The sequence below is a fragment of the Mobula hypostoma genome, chromosome 1 (genome assembly GCF_963921235.1).
Source record: "Mobula hypostoma chromosome 1, sMobHyp1.1, whole genome shotgun sequence".
NCBI lineage: Eukaryota > Metazoa > Chordata > Chondrichthyes > Myliobatiformes > Myliobatidae > Mobula > Mobula hypostoma.
Window position 1 is genome coordinate 150,464,668 of NC_086097.1, and position 13,348 is coordinate 150,478,015.

General features: G+C 37.6%; 2 protein-coding genes across 4 annotated transcripts in view; one reads left to right on the forward strand and one right to left on the reverse strand.

Annotated features, from left to right (window-relative positions):
• LOC134351633 (zinc finger protein ZFAT-like) overlaps positions 1–13,348 on the reverse strand; it is a 198,271-nt gene that overhangs the window by 22,625 nt on the left and 162,298 nt on the right. For all 3 annotated transcript variants that reach the window (XM_063058064.1, XM_063058058.1, XM_063058048.1), the window contains one exon: positions 3,413–3,534. In XM_063058064.1, coding sequence (XP_062914134.1) covers positions 3,413–3,534 — 122 coding nt within the window. The remainder of the gene's footprint in view (positions 1–3,412; positions 3,535–13,348) is intronic.
• LOC134351642 (zinc finger protein ZFAT-like) overlaps positions 3,149–13,348 on the forward strand; it is a 51,983-nt gene continuing 41,783 nt past the window's right edge. Inside the window, exon 1 of the mRNA XM_063058075.1 lies at positions 3,149–3,404. The gene's annotated coding sequence lies outside the window, so the exon portion shown is untranslated. The remainder of the gene's footprint in view (positions 3,405–13,348) is intronic.

A 13,348-nucleotide genomic window follows, 5' to 3' on the forward strand; every position in this document is an offset into this window, starting at 1 on the left:
CTGGTTGAAGTGCTGATTGGTGAAATGGGCTCAGAAGAGGCAGATGCATTTTGGGGAACGCCAGTGAGGCTAGAACATAAGAACATAAGAAATAGCAGGAGAAGTAGGCCATCTGGCCCTTCGAGCCTGCTCCGCTATTCAATAAGATCATGGCTGATCTGGCCATGGACACACCTACACCTACCTGCCTTTTCTCCATAACCCTTAATGCCCCTACTATGCAAAAATCTATCCAATTTTGTCTTAAATATGTTTACTGAGGTAGCGTCCACTGCTTCATTGGGCAGAGAATTCCACAGATTTATCACTGTCTGGGAAAAGCAGTTCCTCCTATCTCCGTCCTAAATCTACTCCCCCAGTTCTAGTCTCACCTACCAGTGAAAACAACTTTCCTGCCTCTATCTTATCTATCCCCTTTCAAAGTTCTATGTTTCTGTAAGATCTCCTAGGAAATGGTAAGGTCCTAGGTAGGACTGAGGAATAGATGGACCTTAGTGTGCACTGCAGATAGATAATATTGTTCAGAAGGTATATGATGTACTGGCCTTCTGGAGTTGGAGCACCAAACATAACAAAAAGAAGGTTATGCTTCAGTGCCACACAGACGGGAAGAGGGGGCATGCAGATGGGGAAGGCGGCGGGGGGGTCCTACAGACAGGAGGGAGTGAGTATCACACAGATGGGGAAGATTCTGTCTGGGGAGCCTCCAACCTGACAGGCATGAACATTGATTTCTCCATTGCCGTTAATTTCTTCCCCCTCTCTTGCTGAGTTCTTCCAGCACTTAGCACGACACTATTACAGCTCAGGGCATTCCAGAATTCTATTCTGGGGCTATCTGTGAGGAGTTTGTATGCTTTCCCTGTGAAACGTGTGGGTTTCTTCCAGGTGCTCTGGTTTCCTCCCACTGTCCAAAGACCTACCAGTTAGTAGGTTGATTGGTCATTGTAAATTGTCTTGTGATTAGACTAGAATAAAATAGGTGCATTGCTGGGTAGTGTGGCTGGTTGGGTCAAAAGGGCCCATTAGAGATGCACTGTAACTCTAAATAAATAAACATTGGTCAGATCTCAGCTGTGTGCAGTCTGGTCACCACACTGTAGCAAGGATGTGATAGTACCAGAAACAATGCAGAGGAAATTCACTGAGATTTTGCTTTGATGGACCATTTCAGTTAAGAGGAGAGATTGAGAGGCTAGTCTTGTTTTCCTTGGAGTGGAGGAGACATGATTGAGGTAGATAAAATTATGGGAGTAATAGATAGGCTAGACTGCAGGAAACTTCTACCCTTTTCAAAGGTAGATAACACTAGAGGATATAGATTTAGGGTAAAGGTGAAGAGATTTTAGCTGCTCCCTCACAAACTACAGGGTGAATTCTATCATATTATGATCACTGTTTCCTAAGGATTCCTTTACTTTCAGCTTCCTAATCAAATCTAGTTCATTACACAACACTCAATCCAGTATTGCTGTTCCCCTAGTGGGCTCAACCACAAACTGCTCTAAAAAGCCATCTCATAGCATTCTACAAATTCCTTCTCTTGGGATCCAGCACCAACCTGATTTTCCTCTACATGCATATTGAAATCTTCCATGAGAAGCATAAAATTGCCCTTTTTACATGCCTTTTCTATCTTCCATTGTAAACACTAACCACATCCTGGCTACTGTTTGGAGGCCTGTACATAATTCCCTTCAGCGTCTTTTTGCCCTTGCAGTTTCTTAACTCTACTCACAGGAGTTCTGCTAATCCTATGTTACCTCTTTCTAAGGATTTGATTTCATTTTTTACTAACAGAGCCACCCCAACCCAATCACCCAGAGGCCAGAGAAATTTTGGAATTTTCAACCAAGGGGCCTTTGGATGTCCTGTTGCTACATATGTTCAAGATAGAGCTTGGTAGACTTTTGGATATTTAGGGAATAAAAGAGTTAGTTCACGAAAGTGGTACTGAAGTAAAAGTTACAATCCTACTCATGGTCGAGCAGGTGTATTCTATTTATTATTCCCTCCACTATAATGCAGAGTGGATGCACTATGTACTATTTAAAACTGTATTGCATTTACTAACATAAGCTCCTCATAAAGCACTTCCAAAGCCAATAACTTTCACTACTAAGAAGGAGAATGGCTTGGGAGAAAAGGAATGCCAATACCTGCAGGCTTGTCCACAAGTTATACACCAATCTGGCTTGGAAATATATTACTAATCCTTCATTATTGACTGGTCTGAACCTTAGAACTCTCTTCAAAATATCCTTACGAAAATACCTTCACCAGAAAACTGCAGTGGTTCAGGAAGCTGGTTTTACTAGCAATACCAGATATAAGAAAGATAAAGAACTCTATTCTATGACAGAATCAGAATTGGCGTTGTTATCACTGACATATGTCACTAAATCTGTTGTTTTGCGGGGACATTACACTACGAGACATAAAAGTTACTACAAGTTACACTGAGAATCATAAAAAAAATAAATAGGTAGTGCAAAAAGAGAACAAAAAGTATGGTGATGTTCATGGTCCATTCAGGAAGCTGGTGGTGGCAGGAAAGAAACTGTTGAATGTGTGTCTCAGGCTCCTGTATCTCCTCCCTGATGGTAGTAATGAGAAGAGGGCATGTCCTTGCTGGTGAGAGCCCTTAATCTTGGATGCCGCCTTCATGAAGCATTGCCTTTGGATGATGCCCTCGATGGTGGGGAGGCTCGTGTTGATGAAGGAGCTAGTTACGTTTACAACCGTCTGCAGCTTTTTCTGATCCAGTGCCTTGGCACTTTCATACAAGACAGTAGTATAACTGGTCCAAATGCTGTCTACAATACATCTGTAGAATTTTGCTAGAGTCTTTGGTAATGTGCCAAATCTCCTCCTACATCTAATGAAATATAGCTGTTGGCATGCCTTCTTTGTAATTGCATCAATATGTTAGGCCCAGTATAGGTCTTCAGAGGTGTTGACACACAGGAACTTGAAGCTATTCAGCCTTTCCATTGTTGAACCCTCAGTGAAGACTGGTACGTGTTCCCCGACTTCCCCGTTTTGAAGTCCACAATCAGTTCCTTGGTGTTTCTGACATTGAGTGCAAAGTAGATGTTGTGACATCAATCAACCAACCAACCTTTCTCACTCCTGTACGCCCCCTCATCGTCATCTGAGATTATGCCAACAACAGATCTGTTATTGGCGAATTTACAAATCATACAGTCACTAGTGTAGTGAGAGTAGTACAGTAGGCTAAGCCAATGCCCTTGAGGTGCGCTTGTCTTGATTGTCAGCAAGGAGGAGAAATTATTTCCGATCCAGACTGACTGTGGTCTTCTCATGAAGTGGCTAAGGTTCAAACTCAATCAAGCACAAGAGCCAGAACTTCGTAAGATGTAGCATCTTCAGAGGAGAGTTAAGTAAGTACCTGTTCTATGGCTTCGCCTTCTATGCTGCCCACAATCTTCAATCCATGTTTGTTTTTCAGGTGTCTGTTCAGCTCCCATTTGGTACCATAAACAAAACTGCAGACCGGACACTTTACACCACCTTATAAGAGAGAGGAAATTAATTTTCTTTCAAAAAAATCTTCTAATACTCTAGCTACCTTTGAAACTCCAAAATGTCATTAACCAGTTTTGTGCACCCTGACTTCAATGATCGGTGACTTTCAATATTACATTCAGAATGACTGAGAATTAAATGCTAATTTAATGTGAAAAACTCTGAAAATTAAGACCATCAGATATAAGAGCAGAATTAGGCCTTTCGGCTCATTGAGTGTGCTCTGTCGTTCCACCATGTCCGATTTATTATCCCTCTTAACCCCATTCTCTTGACTTCTCCCCATAACCTTTGACTAATCAAGAACTTATTAACCTCCACCTTAAATATATCCAATAACTAGGAAGTCCCTTTATTCTGAGGCTGTGCCCCCAGTCTTAGATTCACCTACTATGGGGAACATCCTCCCCACATCCACTCTGTTCAGGCCTTTCAATATTTGATAGGTTTCAATGAGATCCCCCTCATTCTTCTAAATTCCAACTAGTACAAGCCCAGAGCAATCAAATGCTTCCCATACATTAACCCTTTCGATCCTGGAATCATTCTTGTGAACCTCCTCTGGACCCTCTCCAATGCCTTCACATCTTTTCTTCAATAAGGGGTCCAACACTGCTCACTCCTAGTGTGGTCTGAGCAATCTCTAATAAAGCCTCAACATTACATCCTTGCTTTTATATTCTTGTCCTCTTGGAATGAATGCCAACATTGCATTTGCCTACCTTTCCACTGACTCAACTTGCAAGTTAACGTTTGGGAATCCTGCACGTGGTCCCCCTAGTCTCTTTGCACCTCTGATTTTTGGACATTCCCGTTTAGAATTTAGAATTAACTGTAAGAGTTGATAGCATTTAAGAAACCCTCTGATTGCTCTTTTTGGCACCTTGGGTGAAGTAGAGATGTACTTGAGTCTGACTAAACGTTGAACATTATCTTTTGCCTCTCTCTTGGCTAGACGGTTAGTTCTTCTTAGGTGGAGAGATGCTGCCCCACCCACTCATGCTCAATGGCTTAGTGATATTATGTCCTGCTTAGACCTTGAAAAGATTCATTATTTACTTCTTAATTCGGACGTAAAGTTTCATAAGGTGTGGGGTCCTTTTCTTGAATACTTTCATAACTCCTCGTTAGATTAAGCTTATCCTTTTTTTTGTACTACAATCCCTTACTTTCAGCTTTTTTTCCTGTAAGTTTTACGTTTTTTTGTTGTGAATTACATTATAGTTTTGATAGTCGGCATTATATTTTCTTTTTTTACATATATATTTACAGCTCTGTGGGGTTGAATGCTCCGATTAATTTTTCTTTTATACATAGAAATGGTTGGCCTGGGGTTTTATAGTGGGAGGTTGGGGAGGACACTAATTTTATATGATATTGTTTTGGTTGCTTTTTCCTTATTGTTATGAATTATATATTGGACACGTTTGTTTTGCACTGTATAAATCTCCATTTTGTTGATGGTTTTTTTCTGTTGCTGTATTGTAGAAATGCATAAAAAATTAACAAAAATAAAGAAGAAACAATATGTTGCTGTTTATATAACATTTAACCAGATTCTGCAGGAATTCAGGGTTCACAGCTGGAAACAATTTCCCATTTCAACTGCCTTGCATTTCCATTCATATTCAGCACTTCAATTGTTCCTTGGAAGTGGGTAGAGTAGACACTCACATTGGAAGGACAGCTTGATAATACTTTATAGAAGACTTGTGAAGATGGAGATACGACACAACATAGGAATCAAAGAAGTGAAAACTAAGGAGTTAGTCACTGACTTCAGAAAGGGGGAGCAGGGAGACCACATGGTCGTTCTCTTTGGTGGGTCAGTGGTGGAGACACTCTAACTCCTGAGTGTTAACATCTTGGATGACCTGTTCTGGGCTCAGAACGTTGATGCAATCATGCTGTAGGTTCAGAAAGCATGTTGGTGCCTCTACGTTCTTAGCATCTTAAGGGGATTTGGCATTGTGAATTTTCAATGAGATAATCTGTCATTATTCCAAAGTTCTACAGAATTCAGGTTAAAACTATACAAGCTCTCCTCATTTGTCAAAGCTGCCATCCCTGGAACCAGTCAAGGAATCTTTATTGTATTCCTTCAATGGCTCACGTATTACTAGGGCATTGAAGGAGTAATATGGTGGAAGTATTCCCACATCACTGCCGGTGAGAAGTTTAGACCAGTGACAAGGAAGGGCTGGCAAAGCATTCCCAGGTCAGGATGTTGTGATATGGACAGTAACTGGAGGTAGTGGTGCTCCCGTGAGTCTGCTGCCCATGCACTTCTTGGTGATAAGTCACGGTTCTGGGGAGTGTTAACGGGTTAGCCATGGCAAATAACTGCGCTGCATTTTGCAAGTGCTGCTCATTGCAGCCAGTGTGCACAGCAGGTGGAGGGAATAAATGTTTAGAGTCATAAATGGGGTACTAATCAAGTGGGCTGTTCTGTCCGCCTTGACTGGTGTTGGAGCTGCACTCATCAAGCAAGAAGGAAGTATTCCCAAAAAAACTATGACTAGTGCCTTTCAGATGATGGAAAGGATTTTAGGTGAGTCACGGTATTTATGTACAGTAGCTGATCTAGTGGTGCACCTCTTTAATGGTAAGCCAGGTGATATTAAAGGCAGCAGACTTGACAGCTTTTCATTTCCAAGGAACTAAGATATCAGTTCCAAAGAATGAAGCAATTCCTTGAGATATGTTCCTTTTCACTGAGCTCATCAGATCGAATACAGAGCAGCTTTTGTTACAGTTGATATTTATAACAATCCTCCAGGCCAATCACTCAGTCTGCATTTTTGAGCAGTGTTCAACGCGCTACTGGGTGATATATTACTGTTAAATTCAGCCACCTCCCAATGAGTCAGCTTTCTTTTTTTTTTGGGAATATAATTTTTATTGAATTTTCAAAAAGAATACATGAAAAAAAGAAAAGAATCTACCCTCCCCCCCCCCATATATAGTCCTACCTAAAAAGAAAGAAAAATTAAAAAAAAGAAAAAAAAGAAAAGGACCGCCTGGTTATTGGAAGGTTTCCACATGCTCCATGGGATTCAAAATGAATTTGGTATAATTATTCGTTACTTTCCCCAAGTGACCAAAGTCTTTATCAGAGCACTTAAATATGCCATCCTATCTTTTGTAAATAAGGGCGCCAAATATTCAAAAATGTTACATATTTATCTCTTAAATTATAAGTAATTTTTTCGAGTGGAATAGAACTAGCCATTTCATTATTCCCACGATCCATACTTAAATACGAATCAGATTTCCAAGTAACTGCTATAGTCTTCTTAGCTACTGCCAATGCAATTTTTATAAATTCTTTCTGATATTTATTCAATTTAAGTTTCGGTTTTATCCCTTCAATATCACCTAACAAAAATAATATAGGGTTATGTGGAAGTTGGATTGCAGTAATTTGTTCCAATAAGATTCTTAAATTTATCCAAAAGGGTTGAATTTTAAAACAAGACCAAGTAGAATGTAAAAAAGTACCAATTTCTTGATTACACCGAAAACATTTATCAGATAAATTTGAATTTAATCTATTTACTTTTTGCGGTGTAATATATAATTGATGTAAAAAATTATATTGTACTAATCTAAGTCGAACATTTATTGTATTTGTCATACTGTCAAGACAAAGTCTTGACCAATTTGTTTCATCAATAATAATATTCAGATCTGTTTCCCATTTTTGCTTTGACTTATGGGTTCCTTGTTTAATTGTCTGTTCTTGAATCAAATTATACATACAAGAAATAAATTTTTAAATTTTCCCTTTTTGAATTAAAATTTCAATTTCATTAGGTTTTGGCAAAAACATTGTTTGACCCAGCTTACCTTTTAAGTAAGCCCTTAATTGAAAGTAACAAAAGAAAGTATTATTAGATATTTTATATTTGTCCTTTAATTGTTCAAATGACCTCAATATACCTCGTTCAGAACAATATCCTATGAATTTAGTCCCTTTTTGGTACCAATTATATAAAAGTTGATTGTCCATTGTAAAAGGAATAAGTCTGTTTTGGAACAAAGGTCTCCTTGCTAATAGAGATTTCTGTGTTTCATTATCAACATTTATCTTATTCCATAGATCAATCAAATGTGTTAGTATAGGAGATTCTTTCTTTTCCCGTATCAATTTAGAATCCCATTTATATATAAAATCTTCAGGTCTATGTTCTCCTATCTTGTCTAGTTCTATTTTAATCCATGCTGGTTTTCGATCATCGAAGAAAGATGCAATAAATCTAAGTTGATTTGCTTTATAATAGTTTTTAAAGTTTGGAAGTTGTAACCCTCCTAACCCAAATTTACATGTCAATTTTTCCAATAATATTCTTGACATTTTACCTTTCCAAAGAAATTTTCTCACACATTTATTTAACTCTTGAAAAAATTTCTGTGGCAATTGTATTGGTAGTGTTTGAAACAGATACTGTAATCTAGGAAATATATTCATTTTTACAACATTGACTCTACCTACTAATGTTATTGGTAATATCATCCATTTGTCAAGATCTTTTTGAATTTTTTTCAATAGTGGTAAATAATTAAATTTATATAAATTCTTTAGATCATTATCAAGTCTTATACCTAAATATTTAATACCATTTACCGGCCATCTAAATTGGGTTACTAATCGACATTGACTATAGTCTCCGTTAGTAAGAGGTAAAATTTCACTTTTATCCCAATTTATTTTGTAACCTGATACCTTCCCATATTCATCCAATCTAGAAGATAATTTATGTAATGAATATTGTGGATTTGTTAAATAGATCAAAACATCATCGGCAAAAAGATTAATTTTATATTCCTCCTGATTAACTCTAAAACCCATAATATCTGGATCAATTCTAATTAATTCTGCTAATGGCTCTATCGCCAATACAAATAAAGCAGGTGATAGTGGACAACCTTGTCTAGTTGACCTTTTTAACTGGAATGGTGTTGAAATTTGAGAGTTTGTCACCACTTTAGCTTTAGGGTTAGAATTTAAAATTTTAATCCAATTTATAAAAGATGTTCCTAACCCATATTTTTCTAGTACTTTAAATAAAAAAATAGAGATTGGGTGGGTAGTGTTGTTGCGGCTTCATTTAATTCAAAAGCGAGGGGAGTAGCAATTTTGATCAATAAAACGTTACCAATTAGAATACAAAATGTAATAATTGATTCTGCGGGGAGATATGTGATTATACATTGTCAACTTTTCTCTGAACTATGGACTTCTATGAACATTTATGCACCAAATGAAAATGATGCAAAATTCATACAAGAAGCTTTTCTGAATTTGGCGGATGCGCATGAAAAAATATTAATTGGAGGAGACTTTAATTTTTGCTTAGACCCAGTCTTAGATAGATCAACCAAGGCTGTTATAAAATCGAAGGCAGTAAATTTAACTTTATCATTGATGAAGGATTTAAATCTGATTGATATATGGAGAAGAATCAATCCTAAAGAAAGAGACTATTCGTTCTGCTCCCATAGACATAAAACTTTCTCAAGGATAGATTTGTTTCTATTATCAATGCATATTCAACACAGAGTGAAAAATATGGAATATAAAGCAAAAATATTATCAGATCATTCCCCTTTATTAATGACAATAATAATGGCTGATATGGAAGAAGTGGCTTATAGATGGAGATTTAATTCAACATTATTAAAACATCAAGATTTTTGTGATTTTATGAAAAAGCAGATTCAATTTTTTTTGGATACAAATTTTCATTCAGTGGATGATAAATTTATATTATGGGATGCGATGAAAGCATATCTTAGGGGCCAGATAATAAGTTATACGTCTAAAATTAAGAAAGAATATATGGCAGAACTAGATCAATTGGAAAAAGAGATTACAAAAATAGAAAAAGAATCTCAAAGATATATGTCAGAAGAAAAACGAAAACAACTTGTCAATAAGAAGTTACAATATAATACGCTTCAGACATATAGAACGGAAAAAGCAATTATAAGAACTAAACAAAGGTATTATGAGTTAGGTGAGAGAGCACATAAAATTGTTGCCTGGCAGTTGAAAACAGAACAAGCTTCCAAAACAATAAATGCAATTAGAACAAGGGCAAATAAAATATCTTATAAACCTCTTGAAATAAATAAAACTTTTAAAAATTTCTATTCTGAATTATATCAAACAGAATCCCAAAATGATGTTAATGAGATAGAAAGGTTTTTATCACAAGTTTCTCTTCCAAAATTGAATTTGGAAGAACAGAAGGGATTAGATATGCCTTTTACATTAAAAGAAGTTGAAGAAGCTTTGGGATCACTCCAAAGTAATAAATCTCCAGGAGAAGATGGTTTTCCACCTGAATTTTATAAAAAAGTTAAAGATTTATTATTTCCTCTTTTTATGGAACTAATACGTCAAGCAGAAAAAATACATAAACTTCCAGAATCTTTTTCAACAGTGATTGTAATAGTATTGCCAAAAAAAGACAGAGATCCTATGAAACCAGCATCATATAGGCCTATTTCTTTATTGAATACGGATTATAAAATAATAGCAAAAATTTTATCGAATAGATTATCTAAATATTTACCAAAATTAATACATATGGATCAAACAGGATTTATTAAAAATAGACAATTGGCAGATAATGTAACTCGGCTACTCAGTATAATTCATTTGGCACAAAAAAGGGATAAGAAGAGTATAGTAGTAGCTTTGGATGCAGAAAAAGCATTTAATAGATTAGAATGGGATTTTTTATTTAAAGTACTAGAAAAATATGGGTTAGGAAGTCAGCTTTCTCTAACTGGAATGCAAACTTCTCAGAGTTAAAGCTGCTGATATGTGGAAAGGTAACATATTCAACAGTAAAACTGTAAAATTACACAAAATACAGAGATAGGGGTGAAGCCAAATGAAAAATTTTAAAATTTCAGACTAAAACATTCTGAAAGTGTGCAAAATAAAGAGGAAATGTTGCTATTTCAGGCTAATGAACAATCATCAGAAACATCGTGGGAACGTTCAGAACCAGGAACAGTATTGCTGTTTATTATATGCATTGAGGGTGACAGGTATGATTAGTAAGTTGAAAAAACATGAAAATTGGCAACTTGGTTTATTTCTGTCACATGTATCAGATGATAAGAGGCCTAGGTAGAGTGGCGATCCAGCACCTTTTCCCATGGTAGAACTGGCTAATATGAAAGAGTCCTGTTGAAGGGTCTTAGCCTGAAACGTCAACTGTACTCTTTTCTATAGATGCTGCCAGGCCTGCTGAGTTCCTCCAGCATTTTGTGTGTGTTGTGTTAATATGAAAGGGGATAATTTTAAGGTGAATGGGGCTATGTTTGAGGGAGTTTTTTTTAAAACACAAAGAGTGCTAAGTTCATGGAACACACTGCCATGGCTGGTGGTTGGGACACTTAAGAGATTCTTGGATAGGTACATGAATAACAGAGAAATGGAGTGCTATGTGGGAGTGAGAGAGGGGTTACCTTGATCTTGGAGTAGGTTAAAAGGTTGGCACAGCATTGTGGGCCGAAGAATCGATACTGTGTTCTTTAAACTTATAAGACACACTAAAAAAGAGTTCCAAGAAAGTGAATTACTTTTGGACTGTAAATACAACTTGCCTTCAGCAACAATGAAATAAATGTTCTTGACATTGTTGATTGAGGGAGGAAACAGAACAAAGAACTGGGAGAAATTGCTATCTGGAAATTAATATTTTAAACCTTAAGTATATTTTTTTCTTCCTCTTGACTACATGTTCTACATCTCTTGTCAACCGTTGTACCTTCTCTCTACCATCCTTTGCCTTCTTCAATTGGACAAACCAAACCAGGGCCCTATGAAAATGCTATGTATCAGCATATAGGAGAGCGACCGAAAATCTGGCTGAGTGGTGCCACAACAACCTCTCACTCAATGTCAGCTCAACCAAGAGCTGAATATTGACTTCAGGAGGAGGAAATCTGAGGTCCATGAGTCAGTCCTCATCAGGGTACCAAAGGTGGAGAGGATCAGCAACTTTAAATTCCCCAGTGTTATCATTTCAGAGGAACTTTCCTGGGCCCAGTACGTAAATGCAATTATGAAGTACCTCTACTTCCTTAGAAGTTTGTGAAGATTCGCATGCCAGCTAATACTTCAACAAACTTCTATAGATGTGTGGTAGACAGTATATTGACTGGCTGCATCATCCCCTGATATGGAAGCACCAATGCCTTTGAACAGAAAATCCTACAAAAAGTAGTGGATTTGACCCAATCCATCATAGATAAAGCCCTCCCCTCCACTGTGCACATCTACAAGAAACGTTGTCACAGGAAAGTAGCATTCATCATCAGGGACCCCAGCACCCAGGTCATGCTCTCTTCTTGCGCTGTCATTAGGAAGACGGTGCAGGAGTCTCAAGACTCACACTACCAGGTTCAGGAATGGTTATTATCCCTCAACCTTTGGACTGTTGAACCAGTGGGGATAAATTCACTTGTTGCATCACTTAACTATTCCCATGAACCTATGGACTCACTTTCAAAGACTCTTCATCTCATGTTCTCAATACTTAATGTCTATTTATTTATTTATTTATTTATTATTTTTACTTTCTCTTTTGCCTTTGCACAGTTTGTTGTCTTTTGCACACTGGTTGTTTGACTGCCCTCTTGGGTGTGGTCCTTCATGATACTTGGATTTACTGAGTATGCCCACAAGAAAACAAATCTCAGGTTTGTATATGGTGACGCATATGTACTTCGATAATAAATTTACTTTAAATATTTAATTTTTAAACATGCCCACTGCACATTTTCCAAGTATATCCTTTCCCAATTAATGCTCCTAAATTCCTGCCCAATCGCATCATAATTCACCCTCCCCCCCAATTAATTAGTTTTCTATATTGTCTCCCAAATGTCACACACTACGAGATCCATTCCTTGATTTCATTCATTGTTTTGTACTCAATCCACTAGTACTCGCTTCTCAGTCGACCTGTCTGCGTAATGTGTCAGGACTTCTTCCTGGACATACCTAATAAATTCTGCCGCCCTAAAACTTCTGCAGTAAGGAGGTGCCAAACAATACTAGGTAAGTCCAAGTTACCCATAACAATAACCCTGGTATTTCTGCACTTTCCGGAAATTTGTTACTACTCGGGATTCTATAGAACACTCCCAAAAGTGTGTGTTCCCTTCTTGTTTCTGACTTCCATCCACATCCACTCAGTAGATGATGCCTCCACAACGTTCTCCCTTTCTGTAGTTGTGATACTACTACTGATTTGCAATGCCACTCCGCTACCCCTGTCATTTTGAAATATCTAGAGCCAGAGGCATCCAGCAGCCATCCTCCCCTTGTGACAGCCAGAATGGCCAGAATGTTGTAGTTCCATGTACTGATCCATGCTCTAAGTTCATCATCTTGTTCCTGAGACTTCTTGCATTAAAATAAGACACATTTCAACCCATCCAACTGAGTGCAAATATGCTCTCCCCACTGCCTATCCGTCCCCACAGACTCTCTACATGTGTCTACATGTTGCATCTACCTGTACACCGTCTACTCCATCCTCCAACCTATCAGTCCAGTTCCTAACCCAGGTCAACCTACTTTAAAACCTGCCCAACAACTCTAGCAAACCTGCCTACAAGGATATTGGTTCCCTTCAAGTTGAGGTGTAACCCATCCTTTTTGTACAGGTCATACTTTCCCCAGAAGAGCCCCAATGATCCACAAATCTTAAACGCTGCCCCGCTGCACCAATTCTTCATCTGCCATATCATCCTATTCTTACCCTCACTG